General features: G+C 43.2%; 1 protein-coding gene across 1 annotated transcript in view; it reads left to right on the top strand.

Moving 5' to 3' along the window:
- Positions 1-20,509, top strand: part of MPP7 (MAGUK p55 scaffold protein 7) — a 162,389-nt gene that overhangs the window by 102,049 nt on the left and 39,831 nt on the right. The window contains exons 8-11 of the mRNA XM_068127153.2: positions 13,075-13,160; positions 13,352-13,426; positions 13,542-13,738; positions 14,626-14,690. Coding sequence (XP_067983254.1) covers positions 13,075-13,160; positions 13,352-13,426; positions 13,542-13,738; positions 14,626-14,690 — 423 coding nt within the window. The remainder of the gene's footprint in view (positions 1-13,074; positions 13,161-13,351; positions 13,427-13,541; positions 13,739-14,625; positions 14,691-20,509) is intronic.

The raw sequence follows: 20,509 nt of genomic DNA, 5'->3' as shown, positions 1-20,509 counted from the left end.
AGGCCGAGGCTCAGGTCTATCATACCGGAGGAGGGAGTAACCAGGAAGAGATATTAAGGAATCAGAGACATCTTGAAGGAGGAAAGTCTCTGTTAAGCAGATCAACTCTGGATTGTCAGAAGCAACCTGAATGGAGAGATCAGTCAGGTTTGAGCGAAGGCCCCGGATGTTTGAGGTCCCATACCGTTAATGAAGAGAGAGGGGGAGCATCGGGTACAGGACAGGGGAGGGGAGGAGTAGGGTAAGATGAAGGATGAGAGGGGGAGGTAGGGAGAGCAGTTGTTAGTGTGTCAGAGATTACAGAAGAGTTCCAAGAAAGGGAAGGATGAGGAGGATGAAAGGTTTGAAGGTGAAGGGATGAGGCACAGTGAGGGTTGTTTGAGGGGGGGGCAGAGGAAAAGAAGAAGGTTGGGGGGGGGGTGGGAGGTATGAGATAGAAGGGAGACGAAGTGGGGAGGAGGCAGCTTTGAGGAGGAGGGGGGAGGAGGGAGGAAATTGGAGAGGAATGGTAGGGAGGAGATTTGAATAGGGAGGGGTTGGGGGGGAGTTTTGAAGGGGAGTTTAGGAGGAGAGGGTAAGGCGGAGATTTGGAGGGGAGGGGCATGGGGGAGTTTAGAAAGTGGATGATTAATGAAAGAACGAACATTTATAACAAATTGGGTAAATTGTGATTTTCAAGTTAGCGATCCATTTAAGAAACGATTGAGGAGGGGTGGAATGAATGTGAATTTAGAGCATGTAGTGAGGAAGAATTATAAGAGATTGAATTTTTTTTGAAGAGGAATGAGTTGAAGAGGAAATTGAAAAGAGCCTTTTAAATAGGAAGAAAAACAGCCGTGTTGTAATATACACACTGAATAAAACACTGCAGGGGAAAGTTTAACATATTTAAACAGAACAGTGATAGAACAATCTTATATTCACAAAAATACCAACGGGGAAGAGGGCCGAGAGGGCAACACACGAGTCACAGTGAACAGGGCAAAAGGTGGAAGGCAAGGAGATAATGGGAGCGGGGCGAGACGGCTCATGTGGACAGAAGACGCACATGATTAGACAACAGCACATGTGGAGAAAAGGGAAGTAAATGGTTTTTATATTTTTTGGGGGAGGGGGAGGGAGGGGGTCACAACCTTGGACAAAGAGTAGATGTCCGGGGAAGTTTGGGGCAGAAGGGAAAAAGGTGGAGGAGATGGTGGGAGAGGATGTTCCCTCCTCACTCCTCAAAATGGGTATTTGCTTTCTTCTTCGAAACTACGCACAATAATTTTCGATTCAACTTCAGCTCAACCTTCACCACTGGTGTTGCATCAACGTTTGTTCATGACATTAAAAAAATCTGGGTTTAAGAGGGGGTCGTGTGGGGAGGGGAGGGTGGGGGGGGGCTTGACCTCCAAAAATAGGTTGTGTCTTCTCCGAAACTACTCGCACAGTTTTGATGAGAACTTGATCACAACCTTCATCACCCGTGATGTACCAATGCTTGTTCACAGACATTAGAAAAATCAGGGTCTGAGGGAGTAATAAGGGGTGTTGTTGGGGTGGACGGCGGGGGGGGGGGGGGGGGAGGGGGTTGCCCACTCGAAAATGGGTATTTTTTTTGTTTTGTTTGTTTAAAGTCTTATGATTACATTAATATGATTCTACATGCTACCCTGTCTTCTAGCAACCATTGAAATTGGTTTTAAAATATCGTGATACTGTTTAAAAATACCTATAGTCGGTGTAGAAACTGCTTTATTCTACCAGGTGAGCACCCCAGGGGTATTTCCCCTATTATTAATTATTATTCTACGACAGCGGAAACCCTTTCGAAAAATTAACGTGACTGCACAAAAGGAGCACACAACAATTATATATATAGTAATACTTCTTGAAGCAATAGAAAAAAATATTAAAGTAATATGAAGAAGGCACACACAAACAACCACAACAACCACAGCCATGGCAACAGTGGCAACAACAATTACATGTTACACGGCATTCGATATGTGCAACATGTTGTCGTTTGATTAAATCCGTCATCGAAGAGCGGCAAGTCTTTTATGCTTGTTACTGAAATACCACTTGTTCGTGGAATTTGAGTGCATAGATTTTGTGAATGGAAGAGTAATCTGCATGAAATGCTTCTCGACGTGTTTTGTCTATCCTTCAGGGAGCCACTATTAAGCGGCATGACGTCTCAGGTGCCATAGTGATAGCACGTATTATGCCGGGGAGGAGCTGCTGACAGGAGTGGTGAGAACTTTTTGGGCTCGTGTGGTGTGTGAGAGAATACTATTTGGTAACATTTGTCACTTTTGAGATGACCTGCAGTACAGGTGTCTGTAAAGACTGAGAATAATTGTAAGAATCGTGCTTTTGCTTGTCTGTGTTACCTCTCGTATAACATATCACCTTACTGGTATTTTTATGCCTCCGCTGATGAAGTCTCCGGAAGGCATTATGTTATTGTGTTGTTCCGTCCGGCTGTGCATGTTGTCCGTTCGTCTGTGGTAGGTTTTTGTTTATCGCGATAACGTAAGAACGGCTGAAGGGATTTAAGTCAAACTTGGTACAAGTAATGTAGAATGGGTGTAAAGATAAATGGATTCCATTATGGGATCAAGAGATCAAAGGCAAAGGTCCCATTAGGTAAACGATTCTGCTACTGCACTAACTTGTGAACCAGTGATAGTAGTTTGACCAAACGACTACGTTTGTACCCCACAAACGAGGTTTTAGCGCCAGTTTCCAATGGTCGCGGCTTTATTTGTGCCGTGGTTTTATGTCCTGAATTCTGGACTGCACAATAACCAACACTTCACCTTTCATGCCTTCCCTGTGGACACCACCGACAACTTTTACACTGCAAACATAGACTCAATGACGCCACTGACTGCACATGCAACCACTGCCAGGCCACTCCATACACAATTAAACATATCATGGAAGACTGCTTGGGATTGTTATGTGATGTCAATACTGTTAGCGACTCTCAAAACCAACATCATCCCTTTCTTGTTTGGGACCTTTTTGTTTTACTGTAGTTTGTCATCCCAACATTGCCTTTTTTATTTAGTATATATTTTTTTTTATTCACTTCTTTTATATATTTATATATATATATATATATATATATATATGTATATATATATGTATCTATATATATATATATGTATATATATATATATTCAAAGGCAAAAGTTATTGTGACACACAAACAACAAACAGAATCAGTGTTAAATTTTTACTGCCACGGATGAAATGTTATTACATGGAAAGACAAATGTTTCAAGGTATGGGAACGATCAACAGTCCATAAGAACAGTGCACCTGGCATATGCAAATGAGCCACAACACAAGAGGGGGTTCACAAGCAAGTTCACACAGTCAGTAGCGAGTGTGTCCACCTTGTGCATTGATGCAGGCCTGGCACCTCCGCCTCATTGAGGCCACTAAACGTCGATGAAAAGTCCTTGGGAAGATCATTCCATATCCGAGGAAGGATTTGGCGGAGTTCCTGCAGCGTTTTTGGAGGATTCGGATGATGTCGTAAACGTCGCTCCATTTCATCCCAGACGTGTTCAATGGGTGACAAATCAGGGGATCTTGCAGGCCAGGGTAACACATTAACATTGTTCTGATTAAGATACTGCTGTACAACTCGAGCAACATGTGGTCTGGCGTCATTGTGTTGAAACGTCACTCTAGGGCCGTTCTGTTGCAAAAACGGTAAAGCGGCCATTTGCAAAATCTCGTCTCGGTACCTCACAGCATTCAAGATCCCCCTCAATCACAATCATTGGCGTTCTTGCTGCAGCTGTTATCCCACCCCAGATCATAACGCCCCCCACCTCCAAAACAATCCCCTTCCAGAACACATGGCCTGATGTAACTTTCATCTGTGCACCTGTAGACACGTGTCCTACCGTCAGCTCGGTGAAGCTGTGCCAAATGGTGTTTCTATGGACGTTGAATCGACGAGCAACATCACGCTGCGAGGTACCAGACTGAAGCACACCTATAGCTCTCCATCTGTCATTTTCCCCAAGGCGTGGCATGTCGAACTTGTTCCAGAACGATGAATAGAGGTGTTTTTCTGACTTCTGCACTTCTTAAGACTGCATTGAGTGGAAATGATAAGCGTCTGGTTGTCTGGCCTTTTAAAGTGAACATTGCTGGCCATTTTTCTCGAATATGTCATGCTTCTTGCAAATTTCGTGCAATTCGAACAACAACTGCTTGGTTGCGTTTCTTCGACCATTTTAACACACTCTTTCTCTGGTTCAAAATCCAAAAATTCATTCACAAGATTACCAATGAAAAAATTCCATGTCACAATAACTTTTGCCTCTGAGTATATATATATATATATATATATATATATATATATATATATATGTATATATATATATATATATATATATATATATATATATATATATATTATATATATATATATATATATGTGTGTGTGTGTATGTGTATATATATGTGTGTGTGTGTATGTGTATATATATGTGTGTGTGTGTATGTGTATATATATGTGTGTGTGTGTATGTGTATATATATGTGTGTGTGTGTATGTGTATATATGTGTGTGTGTGTGTGTATGTGTATATATGTGTGTGTGTGTGTGTATGTGTATATATGTGTGTGTGTGTGTGTATGTGTATATATGTGTGTGTGTGTGTGTATGTGTATATATATGTGTGTGTGTATATATATGTGTGTGTATATATGTGTGTGTATATATGTGTGTGTGTATATATATATATATATATATACGCATATAGTTACGGATCTCAACGTCGGCCTTTTCCCCTTACCAAGGGGGGGTTAGCCCCTTGTCTGTTAATGACCGACGTGAGTCCTGGAAATCCCAACGCTCCTTCCGGTCGGGAGCAGCCAGGGTAATTGGTCAATGAAAAGTCCCAAGGACCTGAGTGCCACTCCTGACACCTGACACAAGCAGGGAAGGGACTCCCGCTCGAACCACGGTTTTAGATGGACTAGTTGCCGAGCGGTTTTTAGCAACCCGGAGTTCGAGCCATTAACAGAGAACTAAACCCGATCCTGAGCGTTGGCCGAATTGTGCCACGTATATCAATTGGAAGAAGGGACGAAAGCGATCGGATGAGAAAGAAGAAACCAAAAGGTAGGAAGAACAAAGATTTATTAATTACGTACAAAAAGCCCGAAGAGGAAACAAAAGAAGGGCATGTACAAGGGAAGAAGAAGAAGAAGACACAGGGCAAGCTTATACAGGCTTAACTTATCAAACACCCCAGACAGAACGAACACACTTACACGAAAGGATGGAATGGGAAGGGAAAGAAGAGTCCAGGCAGATGGTAGGCGTCGAGGTCCGGCTCCAAGCTCGCGCTCCAGTCCACGCTTTTGGGGTCGAGGCGAAACCCGGCAAACAGCTCCGCTCCGGGCTGGCAGCGAGGAGCTGGCAGCTCTACGTATTCGGCTTCACACCGGCAGCTTTCTTATTCGTCCTCCGCCTCCTGCGTCTCCGAAGCTCTCTCAACACTCCACAGAATCTGCCTCTGGTCCAGCGCACCTCCCTCAAAACTCTCTCGGTGGGGGGCTTCCCGTAACGGGTTATATAGCCACGCCCTGGAACCTTCACGATCCTGCTCGATCTTTCTTTCTCCGCCCTCTCAAGCCAAACCCACTCATTCTTGGTTGGTCGGCAAGGGCTTTCTTGGCTCCACCTTCTGATGACGATGGGCGGGCAACGCCCTTCTTCTCCGAGTTGGAGCACATGGGCAATGGAGGGTGAATGCAGTTGGAGATGTAGGCGAATGCAGTTGGTAATGTAGGCGAATGCAGTTGGTAATGTAGGCGAATGCAGTTGGAAATGGAGGCTTTGGGCAATTGAAAAGGGGGGATCTATCTTATTTGATTTGGTGCAGCGTAAGATCGACTATGGGACACATGGCCTTAACTGAAACACAGAATAACGGAATAACTATCGAGAGGTTCTATGGTTGGCTACGTGCTTGTACATGGACTAGCTAAGGTGCTCATTTCAATTAATGGGGAAATGTACACGGGTTATTTATAAGGAATTTTAATACTAAATTTGATGTGAAAGTTCTAAAAACTGTAACAATATATATATATATATATATATATATATATATATATATATATATATATATATATATATATATATTTATTTATGTATATACATGTTGCGTTCCTAGTAATTAAAATCTTTCCAAGGAACGGATAGCCGGACAGCTGTTACTCCGAGGCGTTCAGGTCAAAAAAAATATAGCTGAGCATATGTGTGGGGGTAGGGGAGAGCGAAGCTTACCTTCACGATCCCACCGGCAGTCTTCAAACCTGCAATAAATAAACTCAAACGAAAACGGGTTTAAAATGCACAAAAATAAACAGGTTTATTAAATAAAATGCCGGTACAAAGAAATAATGCACGGTAAATAAAATCCTAAATGGGGCGTCCCCACGCACAGATCCAGTACACAGACAAAGGGAAAGATAACTGAAAATAAACGTGTTTGGTTATTCAATTGCACTTAGCTCGACTCGACCAGTGAGTCTCGTCAGGACTCATCCAGGCCCGGAGCGCGCAGTCTGCATGCGGCTCCGTTCTTGGTGGGAAAGTGCTCTCATTCGTTGGTCGGAGTAGGCCTCAGTCCGCTTTTATCACCGACTCTGACGTCATCTGGAGTGCTTCGCGAATCAGCAAGTCGCTTCTTACCAGTCCTTCTCTGCTCCTATCAGCAAGTCCCATCCTTCATGGGCTTGTGCCAATCAAATCCTGTCAATCACGGCTCCTCTGGGCATTGCCCCCTGCCTGCCCGTCCTTGTGGTGATGTAGCGGCTGCTGTGCTAGCGGTATTGTTCGAGTCCTGATTTCCGGGGTGTTTTATTATTAGTTGGTGTAGTTTAATGGGAAATTTCGGCTAGTGTCGAGTGCGTTGTCATAAGGAACAAAGGTATTGATTACAGAGGCCACGACACACAGGTGATTTACTAACACAATCCCTCAACTAATTAACATGACCCCACCCCTCGTGATGGGAACAAAGATACACCTTACATGACATCCCGGCTAAACAAGTACTGTACTTATTACATGGTGGTTCTTCTTCATCGCGACATACGGAGCATGCTAATTTATGCAAATCTACCTGGTTCTAAATTATCACTACCTCCTACAAACATAACTATATATATATATATATATATATATATATATAATATATACACACACACACACACACACACACACACACACACACACACACACACACACACACACACACACACACACACACACACACACACACACACACACACACACACATATATATATATATTGTTGCGGTTCTTCGCCGCCCTTCTTCCCCTTACCAAGGGGGGGATTAATCCCCTTGTTCTTTCTGGGCTTGACAGAACCGAGACTTGAAACGTCCCTTCCGGGCAAACGCAAAGTAGGGTTTCGGGACCAAGTCTCGCTCGTACCTAATTCCCTGCGCCGCCACGGAAGCGGGGAAGCAAGCCTCGCACGAGCCACGTGTGGTTTGGGTACGCCGAGTGGATTGAGTACCACGTGGTCCGTGCAGTTTAGTAGTAGAACCCAATTCGAGCGGTTCTATTCGTACCACGCTTAGCCAATGAGGAAACCACAAGAACGATCGAATGGAAAAAGGAAGAACACAGGTTTAATTATTCCCACACGTATACACAATGATCGGGGACGCAGAGACACAGGGCAGCACTTAATCAGTCTTATCTTATCCCCCGGAGTCGGGCCCGTCACACTCACACAGGGAATTGCAGATGGGTTGATGTTCAGCCAAACGCGTCGACTTGGTCGTCCAGGAACGGCCCCGTCCGGCTCTCCACGGGCCCAGCACGTCCCGCGAAGATGGCAGCAGGCAGTGGAAGGAACCTCGTAGCGTGTCTCCCGAACAAAGGCAGATGATGAGGTGGAACGGCAAATGCGGGACTCTCAGCGCAGCTGGCGATTACACAGCCGTTCTCACTCGCGCGACTTAATGCACTGTATATGGATCGGCCTCCAACTCAACTGAGTGTTACTTTATAATAGCGCATATTCCGGTTTATGCGCGTCTCTCTTCACCCGCGTATCTCTCACAGTTCTCTGACGCTCACAACTCCTCTTCAACGGTTCCTCCAAGTTGGTCAGTGCGCGCGAGTTCTCCCTGGGCAGCAGTCAGTGCGAGTCCTTTGCTCATCAGTGAGAGTCCTCAAGTCCCCAAGTCCTCCCGCGCTAGTCCTTTTGCTCATCAGTCCTTTTACTGCTGCGAGTCGAGTCCTCTGCGAGTAGTCCTCTTGGGGGCTTTGTGCGATGGGTTATATAGGTACGCCCCTGAACCTTCTGGAACCAACTCAAACCTTCTTACCACGCCCTGTGATGCAGCGCCGCCGCCACCACCTCTGAGCCCTGATTGGCGGCTCGTGCTTACCGTCAGCGTTTCTGCCACCCCCTCATTCGGCTCCGCCCCGACCCTCCTAGACCTGCCTCGTGTTAATTCGCCCAAAATGAACCAAAGTCGGCGCAAAGGGGCATGAGGCTAGGGAAGCTGGAAAGTCGGTAGAAGTAGGGCCTATTCTCCTGACTCTACTCAACGCAGAACTAACAATGGAAAAGGACTAAGCTCACAAATACTAAGAAATAACTATACTATCGCGAGGCTACATGTTGCTTGTGTGACTAACTATGAGGGTGAAATTTTAACCTTTATTATACTCACTGTACAAACTCAAAACCGCAACACTATATATATATATATATATATATATATTTATATATATATACAGTATATATATATATACAGTATATATATATATATATATATATATATATATATATATATATATATATATATATATATATATATATATATATATATATATTGTTACGGAACCGGAGAGGGCTTCCCTCGTTGCCCTGCGGAGATTAACCCGCCGTTCCTTCTATTAACCACTCTCCGTTCCTGGTCGTCCCAACGTTCCCTCCCACCCGCAGCGCCGCCAGGGTATTCGGGCCAGAAAGTCGGAATGGCCTTCCCGATGACCTGAGTGCAACGCTCGGTCGTGAGACAGGGAAGAGACGGCCGTTCGAGCTATGGTTTTAGGTTACCGAGCGGGTTTAGTAACCCGTAGTTCGAACCATTAACAAGCTACACCCGATTCTAACGTTGGCCAAATCGCGCTATGCTAAATCAATGATAGAAAGGACACGACGACTGGGAAAGATGAAACGACGCAAGGGGGGTACAGTTCTCAAGACCTCCGGAGGAGGGTGTAATTACAGTGGTGGAGAAAAGGGGTAGATTACAAGGTAGAGTGAGGTAAAGACACAGAAGAGATGGGCACTTAAATACAGTCTTATTTATACCCAGACAGACCACGGACAAACGGACAAGGTAGACTCACACAGGGATTGATGGCAGGAATGGACAGGTAGGTCGATGGCACAAGGTGCACCTTGGCTCGGGGACAGGATAAAGCACGGTCCAAAGATGCAGGGAGGTCTCACAGCGCTCGGAGGGTACGTCTTTCTTTCTTCAAGCTCAGCGCGCATCTGACGTCACCTCTCTCTCTACTGCGCATGCTCAACGGGGAGTGACACGCCCTCGGCTGGTTGGTTCCGCCCCAACTGGGGCCGGTCCGCCGCTTCCATTGGGTGCGGGGGTTACCGGGCTCCGCCCTTGACGAGGAGCCGACAGGGAGCCATGTTCTACCCCTGTTGGGTATCCCCGTCGAGCACATGTCTGATGGCGGCTCGTTGGGAAGGCCTGGTGCCCTCCCACCACTCCTACCAACCAAGCCGGAGTGAGGACGCGCACTCCCTGCGCTCGTTGTTGTTGTTGTTGTTGTTGTTGCTGCTGAAGAGAACTGTGAGGAAGAGCTGCGGGGAGGTATTGGGAGGTCCTAAACTTCCTAACGGTGCCATACAATCACATTCTGGTGCAACGAAGGGTCAGAATTAATGGAAACGAATCCTTAACTGACAGACTAAGAATAACTAGCAAGATGTCCTATAGTTGTCTACCTGAGATGCGGTGGACCTGGATGCGACATTTAATGGGGGAAATAGGGGGAGGTCGGGTCTACAGAGTGTTGTTTACAGAAAATGGGACTAGGGAATGGGGGATTGGGGAGAGTTGGGAAGTATTGAGGAAATAGGGGAATATTTACAAGCGGATATGGATGGATGCAAATCCCATATCCGCAACAATATATATATATATATATATGTATATATATATATATATATATATATATATATATATATATATATATATATATATTCTGAAACGCAAAAGAAACTTACCACCTTTGAAACCTTTAAATATCAACAATAACACTGCGTGTAGTAAATGTGTGAACTTATTTGTGGACAATAGTGTCCTCGCTGTCAGACAAAACGGTCACGGATGGTCACTTGAACCTTCAATGGTCACTTCATAGCACAGCTGTTGAACAGCCGTTTTGACTGTCAGTGATTAGCCAAGGGGTAGGGGATGATTTTAATGAGCTGCACGTGATGTCTTGATATTGGCTTTATCCGCCTTGCAGCATGCCCAGGGCACGCTGCCGTTGATCCCTTGACAATCGTGGCATGTTGATTTAAATGCCCATTTTGCACTGGCCTTTTTAAAGCCAATATCAAGACATCACGTGCAGCTCATTAAAATCATCCCGTACCCCTTGGCTAATCACTGACAGTCAAAACGGCTGTTCAACAGCTGTGCTATGAAGTGACCATTGAAGGTTCAAGTGACCATCCGTGACCGTTTTGTCTGACAGTGAGGACACTATTGTCCACAAATACGTTCACACATTTACTACACGCAGTGTTATTGTTGATATTTAAAGGTTTCAAAGGTGGTAAGTTTATTTTGCGTTTCAGTATATATATATATATATATATATATATATATATATATATATATATATATATATATATATATATATATATATATATGTATATGTATATATATATGTATATGTATATATATATGTATATATATATGTATATGTATATATGTATATGTATATATATATGTATATATATATGTATATGTATATATGTATATGTATATATATATGTATATATATATGTATATGTATATATATATATATATATATATATATATGTATATATATGTATATATGTATATATATGTATATATATGTATATATATGTATATATATATATATATATATATATATATATATATATATATATATATATATATATATATATATATACATATCTCTCTATCTAGAACGGCATTCAGTCGAGAGCATACCTCCACCTGGTTGGCCATATAACTCAATGGTGAATAATCACTAAAAATTCTACAAGCTGGATCCAGATCCAAATCATCACCAAAATGGAATTGGTTCTTCCTTGTCACAAACACAACTTGTCCAACAAGTTTCGTCCAAATCTGTCCATAACTTTTTGAGATATCCTGCTATGTATAATTTTTTTCCCTATCTCCCAATGGTGAAGAATCGATTTAAAAAAAATTGTAGAAGCTGGATCCGAATCTGGATCTTCACCAAAATCTCATCATTTCGTCCTTGTCACATACGCTACATCTTTGCCAAATTTCGTCCGAATCCGTCCACAACCTTTTTGAGATATTTTGTTCACAAGCGGACAGACACAGTCAAACAGACACAGGGGTGAAAACATAATCTCCATCCACCTTTGGTGGTAGAGGTAACAAGCGTCATTTGAAATAGTCACAAGCGTCACTACGCTGCCTTCTTGCTTTCGGACACCTCTTACTATCCCCAATCCGAATGGTTGCCTGGCATGGCAACGGCTCCTAAGGATTTCCTCAACCTTAAGGAAATCCTGACTTAAGGATTTCTTAAGGGTTGTTTATGCAACAGCCCTCAAAGAAATCCTTCATTTAGGAATCATAGTGTACCTTAAGCGGAATATTTCTTTGAGGATGAGGGAATTTTATGCAACCAAGCCAATGACCTCATTGGCAGCATCACCTGCCAAAAGATGTCGGTTGTCCTTGACACAATGACACATCATGTGTTGCATGTTAAAAGAAATTTAGCTGAGCATGGCCTTTTCAGAAATTGTGCTCGGAGATGCCAGCACTCTGTTAATATTTTTTGTGTGTAAGAGCAGGTATGTATGTCCTCAACTGCTTGTTGTTGGATTAAACCTGCGACTTCAGCGATTACTTTGCACCTTAATTACTGTTTGTCTCTTGATATTACAAACTATGCAACAGTTAAACTATGGTGTAATTAGAAAAAAAAATAACATGGCCAATTGCAATTTGCAAACCCTTCCCCTTCTTTGGACCTACTTTTTGCCTGCCCTCCTACTTGCCACCCATTCCTAACTCCAAGAATGAGCCATAGAGATCAACCTGAAAATGGAAGGCCATTGTGTGAGTTCACTGGTAATTCCCTGTTTGTCGTTAAAGGCGGCAAAAAGGGTTGGCGTCAGGAAGGGCATCCGGCCGTAAAACATTGCTTCAAAAAGGGGACCGGAAAACGACAACAACCACGGTTCCCGAAAAAGGCCAACCCCCGCTTTGCGGGGAAAAATGGCCTCTAAAGGTGGTTATTTTTTTTATTATATTGTGTGAGTTTAGCCTGGTGTTGGCTAAGCCTGGTTTTGGCTTAGCGGTTAGGGTGCCGGCTTGGGATCCTAGAATCCTGGGTTCGAATCCGGTCGATCGCTGAATTAACGCCAGGGGGGTTGACTCAGCCTGTCATCGTTCCGAGGTCGGCAAATTGAGTACCAGCTTGCTGGGATGAATGATCACGGTGTGTACCCCGATTTAGAATAGGTACACCGTATCCCTGCGCATCGAAGAGCGTGACCAAGGGTTGGCGTCGGGAAGGGCATCCGGCCATAAAAACATTGCCTCAAACAGGGAACCATGATTGTCATGGGGCCCGCAAGGCTAACCCCCGCTCTAGTGGGGAAAAATGGCCTTAAAACGATCATTCATTTATTCATTGTGTGAGTTTAATATGATTAATATTTTACGATTGCGAGTTCCATCACAAGAATGCTCTGTGCCACAGGATTGATTCACATGGGCGATGAGCTTAAGGAAGTGAATGGGGTTCGAGTTGATCATAAAGAACCAGAGGAAGTTATCCAAATCCTGGTGAAGTCTTCAACACTGAGTTTTCTATGAAACGTTGGTGGTTTATCATCGGGTTTTGCTATTACTAACTCACCCTGCCCCCTTGGATCTGCATTTGTTTGACATTCTGTAAAGCTCACCTCTTGTTAGTGCTGTTTGAATTTTTCCCTCACATGCTCCCACCATTAACGTGCCTTTTTATTTTATTGCAGGCACAATCACAAAATGCACTCACCTTTAAGATTATTCCTGCCTTGAAAGAGGAGATCTCTCCAAGAGAAACAAAGGCAAGCGTGATGCAGCGACATGTTGCAGTGCAGAATATTCTGAGTTGTCATTTGGTAGAATTCCCCATTTTAAGTCTCCGTCAAATATGGCGATAACTCCCTCTTTCCTGGGCAGCTTTTCCTGCATGCTCTATTTGACTACCAACCCTCTGAAGACCCTGCCATCCCTTGCCGTGAGGCTGGCTTGGCGTTCTCCCGTGGAGATGTGCTGCAGGTGGTGAGTCAAGATGATGTTGCCTGGTGGCAGGCCCGACACACTGGTGGAAACCTGGTACGAGCAGGCCTCATTCCATCCAAGCTTTACATGGAAAGGTGTGCTCCTTCCTCATGACATCGTTTCTTAATTACACTTGAGGGGCGTTTTGACGGGGTTTTGCAATCGCTTTTGTGTGTGACCTGTCTCTGTCTGTCTGTCCGGGCTGTGACTTTTTTTTAAAATTCACCTGGAACGTTGTTCCGGGGAGCTTATGGGATGGTGCGTCATCTGTCCGTCAGTCTGTTCGTCTGCAAACACGTGCAACTTCTTCTCTGAAACTGCTGATGGGATTGTGACCAAACTTGGTTAAAATGATATTTGGTATGTTATGAATAAAGTTTGTTCACGGCATTAAAAATATCGGCGTCTAAGGGGGTTTACCTGGGGTCAAAGTGGATGCAGGGACCCCCCCCCCCCCCCCCAAATAGATATTTGCTTTCTTCTCAGAAACTACACACACGGTTTTGACGAAACTTAACCACAACGTTCATCACCCGTGATGCAGCAAAGTTTGTATACAAAAAAAAAAAAAAAAAAAATCCCTTCCCCCCAATCTCTCTCTCATCTTTCATGTGACCTTCAATTGAGATCAAATTAACAGTGGGTTCACATCTAATGTGGCTGGTGGGCATATGTATTGATGCATGTATGTCAAATTGTACTTTATACTTTTAAAATATTAAAGCCATCCATGAAGCCCTCGACAACAATGCATGTGCAGTATATATGCTTAAAGACATTGTGAACTTTAAATGATTCTTGGTCACATAGCATGCTTTTGGGAAAGAAGCTCTATTGTGGTGACATCGATTGTCAAAGGTTGAAACTGTTCAGAGACTAAGCGGTTTGCTTTGGATTTGTGTGTGGAAGGTGAACGGGATAGAAATGCAAACACATTTATGCTTAAAGTGACGCTGACACTGAGGGGGTTTATCTTCCTTAGGCGACTGGCTATCAAATATACCACCTCACCCCTGCCATCACAGAAGAAAAACAAATCTCGACTGTGTAAGCTGTGCACAGACCACTCTGCCTCCACTACTCATGCACACTCATTTTGATTCTTTCGGTGGTATTTCCTCTGTGAACCTCGTTTGTGTGGAATGTCCAAATGGCATCCCACGACGTCTTAATTTGCCTCTCCTACTCTGTTTTTTTTTTTCTTTCTTTTTTTCTTGCTGCATAGCCGAAGAACCAGTGCATAGTGGTAGGTGTGCACTTGTCTGTTTCTTTAATCTCCGCACTTTTATTATTACTGTATAATATATTTCTATTTTGATATCTAAATGGTTTTGGTTTTTTCTTTTATTGCCTTGCCTATACTAAAGAGGATGAAAATCCAGGTATGTGCACAATGCATTAGCAGTATGTTTTGCGAGTCTTATTGGGTGATTTGCCTCGTTTACTTATTTGTGCCAGAATGTGGGTCACGGATGATTTTGTTTACTTTATTTGTAGGATGATGACTTGGATTTTTTTTTCTTGCCACCTGAATGTAAACTTACTTTTTCAGTACGTTGACTTCTGCCGCTTTTGCCAAAGGTGAAGAAGCATTTGATATGTCTGTTCCATACATGTTTGTGTCCAGATGAAAGGTGAAAGAAATGGATTCTATTTCGGGCTTGATTTAGTTTGGATCAAAAATGCATAAACACAGTGCCTTCAGAAAATATTCACACCCTTTGACTTTTTCACATTTTGTTGTGTTACAGCCTGAATTTAAAGTTGATTAAATCTTAATTTTTTGTCACCGATCTACACAAAATACCCCATAATGACAAATAGAAAACATGTTTTTAGAAACTTTTACAAATCGATTGAAAGTGAAATACAAAAATATCTAATTGACATTAGTGTTCAACCTCCTGAGCCAATACTTTGTAGAAGTGCCTTTGGCAGTGATTGCAGTTTTGAATATTTTTGGGTATTCCTGTATCAGCTTTGCACATCTGCATTTGGGGAGTTTCTCCCATTATTCCTTGCAGATTTGCTCAAGCTCTGTCAAGTTGGATGGGGAAAATCGGTGAATAGCACTCTTAATCTATCTATAATTCCAGTAATCTCTGTGTGTATGTTTGTATGTTTGTATGTTTGTATGTCTGTATGTCTGTGACCGCTGTTTCTCGACAACCACGGGTCCGATATACTTTAAACTTGCCAGGTATATTGCTGGGGACCCGAGGATGTGCCTTTTCAAGGTTTCATATTAATCGGAGAAGTAGTTACCGAGCTATGTCCAAAAAACGATTCAACCAATCAGAGAGCAGCGAGCTATCACGTGTGCCGAACGTGGCGAACAGACTCTGCCTCGGACGGCACATTTGAGAGCGTATTCATTTATTTCACGTTGGAAAACTATGTTGCCGCTATGTTGGCGTTAAACTATGTTTTAAAACTAATTAAAACTAATTTGCGATTCTTTCGCTTTCCTGCGCGTTTGTGCACGTTATGGCGATTTCTTTACCAAACTCCGCAAGCCGTTCGCTTTGGACCAAACCATTTCATGTAAATAGAGGGGGGGGATTGTCACCGTACTCGCAAGCCGTTCACTTTGGACCAAACCATTTCATGTAAATAGAGGGGGGGGATTGTCACCGTACTCGCAAGCCGTTCGCTTTGGACCAAACCATTTCATGTAAATAGAGGGGGGGGGGGGGATATAATTTTAGATATATATATAGTACGGGCATGCCCTAGTAATAACAATAATAATAAAGTTTATTTATATAGCACTTTTCAAATATAAAGAAATCTCAATGTACTGAACAATGGAAAATCATTTCATCAAATAAAAAAGAAAAAAAAATGTAATAAGAATTGAAGTAGAGTTCACACCATTAATAATAAAATTACATAAAAAAACAAATCAATGAAGACAAATAATCAAACTTCATAAAATACAAATAACAATGGGGGAAAAATACTCAAATTACATACAATGGAAATAACATCGTTGACTAGTCCTTTTTGCAAAGCAGTTCACTTAAAAGCAAGGCAATAAAGGTGGGTTTTAAGACTGGATTTAAAACCTCTAATAGAATTGGATGCCTTCAGGTGATCTGGGAGCTTATTCCACAGGCGGGGTGCAACCGAGCAAAAAGCCTGATCACCCATGGTGTGCAGCCGAGTCCTGGGCACAGATAGGAGACCGGCAGTGCTAGACCTAGGAGTGCGTGTGGGCGTGTAATGGCCAATTAAATTTTCCAAATACATGGGGCTGGTGCCATGTAGCATCTTAAAACCAAAAGTAATTTTTTTTAACTCTATTCAATATTTCCCTGGCAAACAATGCAAGGAAGCCAGGCACAGGAGTGATGTGCTCTATTTTCTTCGTTTTGGTTAAAACCTGTGCAGCACTATTCTGAACATATTCTAGCTTTTGAAGGGATTTGGCAGGTAGAAAGAGTGAATTACAGCAATCAAGCCTGGAAAAGGCAAAAGCCTGTGCATGAGCTTCTCTGCATCAGGCATCTTTAAGGAAGATCTCAATCTAGCAATGTTTCTGAGATGGATAAATGACAAGTTCTGACAAAATTTGTGAGATCTTCAAGTATTTAAACAGATTCTCAATGGGATTCAATTCTGGGCTTTGGCTGGGCCACTCGAGGACTTTCACGTTCTTGTTCTGAAGCCATTCCAGTGTTGCTTTGGCTGTATGCTTGGGGTTATTGTCCTGTTGGAATGTAAATCTTCGCCACAATCTGAGGTCTTTTGCACTCTGAAGCAGATTCTCCTCAAGGATCTGCATGTATTTGGTTCCATTAATTGTTCCCTCTATCCTTACAAGTCTCCCAGTCAATGCTGCTGAAAAGCACCCCCATAGCATGGTGCTGTCATCACTATGCTTTACGGTTGGGATGGGTGGTGATGGGCTGTGCTCGGTTTCTGCCAGACGTAGCACTTTGCATTCAGGCCAAATAGTTCAAGTTTCGTCTCATTAGACCACATAATCTTTTGCCTCATGCTCTGAGTCTTTCATGTGCTGCCTTTTTCTCAGGAGTGGCTTCTGTCTGGCCACTCTCGTAAAGCCTAGATTTGGGAAGAGCTGCAGAGACTGGTGTCCTTCCGGAAGGTTCTCCCATATTGGCCAAAGAACTCTGTAGTTCTGTCAGAGTGGTCATTGGGTTCTTGGTCACCTCACTGACCAAGGTTCTTCTTGCCTGATTGCTGAGTTTGTTTGGACGGCCAGCTCTCGGAAGAGTCTGGGTTGTTCCAAATTCTTTCCATTTCCACTGTGCCCTTGGAAACCTTCAACACTCTAGAATTTTTTTTATACCCTTCTCCAGATCTATGCCTCCTCGCAATTCTATCTCGGAGTTCTCCGAACAGTTCCTTGGACTTCATATTAGAGTTTCTTCAATGACATGCACTGTCAACTGTGGACCTTGTATAGAAAGGTGTGTTTGTTTCTAAATCATGTCTAATCAATTGAATTGGCCACAGGTGGACTACAATTAAGTTCTAGACACATCTCAGATGATGAAAGGAAATTGGATGCACCTGAGCTCAATTTGGAGTGTCATTGCAAAGGGGTTGATTACAGGGTGTTTCAAAAATGTGGACTATTTGAACATTTTATTGTGGAAAAATTACGAAAAATAGCAAGTTCAGTGATATATTAATGGAAAACATGCACCATGCTATTTTCAAATCGCTCATTATCCTGGTTGTAATTGACATTTTCAATGTGTGCTTGGAATCTGTTCAAACAGGCTTTGATCCTGACTCCAAAATTCTCCACAACTCATCTGCAAGTGGCTGGAGTGGTTGCCTGATGGTAGTCCTCCACCTCATGTTTCAGGATAGCCATGCTTTGAGGTTTGTTGGCATAAACTTGGCCTTTGGCAGCATCCCAAAATAAAAAATCTAATGGATTAAAATCCGGGCTGTGGGGCGCCCACACATGCGCTGTGCCCAGGCTGATGACATGATTTCCAAACAGCCGGTGGAGCCAAGTCGATGGTTTCACCTGCAGCTTGCGGTGGGGCACCGCCCTGCATGAACCATGCAAGTCTGAGTTGTTTTCGAGACAGTAGTTGAGCGAGATCAGCGTGGAATCGGCGTAAGACCTCATGGTGCCGCTCACCATTTACCGTCACCGGCTTACCATTGGCGTCCTAAACCAATACAGTACCAGCATACCCCATCTGGCATTCAATGCACGGTGGGATTTCTAAGGACTTTCCATAGCAGAATCTCTCACAAGATCAATGTTCCCTTTGTCCTTGGTAACACTTGGTGGGCAACGACTGTTGCCTATATTTTGATTTTTCATGCTTCCATGTGTTTGGAAGTGCTCCACAAACTGCTGAGTGCTCCCATTGGAAGGTCCATTATGGGTGTGAACATTGTAATACTGACAGTATTGTCGGCGCACCTGCACGTAGGATTTTGTCTTTTTGTTTTACTTTTCTTTTGCTTTTTGTTCCACTGTGAACACGATCGTTGACATAGGGCCATACTGACTACTTGTTAGAAATGGCATACACCACCATAACCTGCAAGAGAGAAGGATATAGCATTATAAATGACAGAATATCAGGCTGCTCAAATGGTCCACTTTTGTTTTGAAACACCCTGTACCTATTGACTCAAGACATTTCAGCTTTTCATTTTTAATTGAAAAAAATAAAAATTGTAAACATTTCCAAAAAAAATTATTCCACTTTGACATTATGGAGTAATATGTGTAGATCAGTGACAAAAAAAATCTCAATTTAATCCATTTTTAATTCAGACTGTAACAAAGAAAATGTGAAAAAAGTCAAAGGGTGTGAAAACTCTCTGAAGGCAAAGTATACAGGACCTCTTTAATAGGTGCAACTCATTTTGACTGATACACCAATCAGTAGGCTTCCTCTTGGACCAATGAACAAACAAAATGGAAAGGGGATCATTTATTTAGTAATATGCAAGCAAATATGGTGAAATTCCCCCCCCCCCCCCCCCCCCCCCCTTATACTCACCCCATATTGCTCATTGATCCCACTTTGACCCTTACCCTGATCTCCCTCCAAACGATCTTTATTTCGACTTCCATTGCTCTTTATCTTCCTAATTCCCTTCTTTTTCACATTTTATTACCTCCCCTCCATGCAATGCAGGTGTTGTAAATCTACTGCCCCAGATAGTTGGAAAACTTGCTAGAATCCCAATCCGATGTACCATACTCTGTGTTGGTACGCTGGTTGGGCCGAAGCAGTTTCCAGGCCTGGGTCATGCTGGGCAGTTTTCCATCCCTCTCCCAACAGTGGTTAGTGCAGGAATTTGGGAATTGTCCATGTTGCTGGTGATAGCTCGCCTACTCTTTGTGAAGGACACTGTCGGGATTTTTCTTAACTTCCACCAACTAATGCCGACAGATGGGACAGCAGTTTAACATCCACCCGAGGGGCGGCTCACACCCTGCTTCTGAGACACCGAGATGATAGTTTTATTTATAGCTGGGTTGGGATTCAAACCCAGGCTGGGCAGCTTTGAGATGAGTGTGCATAACTCTGCGCCATCCTTTAACCCCTCCCTCTCCCCCCTCCCCACCCCCCATCCCAAAACAAATCCGGCTACAACACCCAAAATCGAGATGCATATGTAATAAATAGACTTCCCTGAATAAGTGATACTATATACCTGAGCGAATACCTTTTTGGTTGCACGTGAATAAAGAAGAGTTGAGAGTAGTAAATTCTTTCTTTGAGACCTCGGCTATCTTGCTGGACCTCTCAGCAGCGCCGCTCGTTGCTTGATGTAATCGTTTTTGGTGTGCCCAATTTATTGTTGTCCATGTTCATACTTTTGTTGTTGTTTTGTTCGACCTTCTATCTCAAACT

The sequence above is a fragment of the Myxine glutinosa genome, chromosome 10 (assembly GCF_964187855.1).
Source record: "Myxine glutinosa chromosome 10, kmMyxGlut1.1, whole genome shotgun sequence".
Taxonomy (NCBI): Eukaryota; Metazoa; Chordata; class Myxini; order Myxiniformes; family Myxinidae; genus Myxine; species Myxine glutinosa.
Note: the sequence above shows the minus strand (reverse complement) of the source record. Positions and strands in the feature narration are given on the sequence as shown.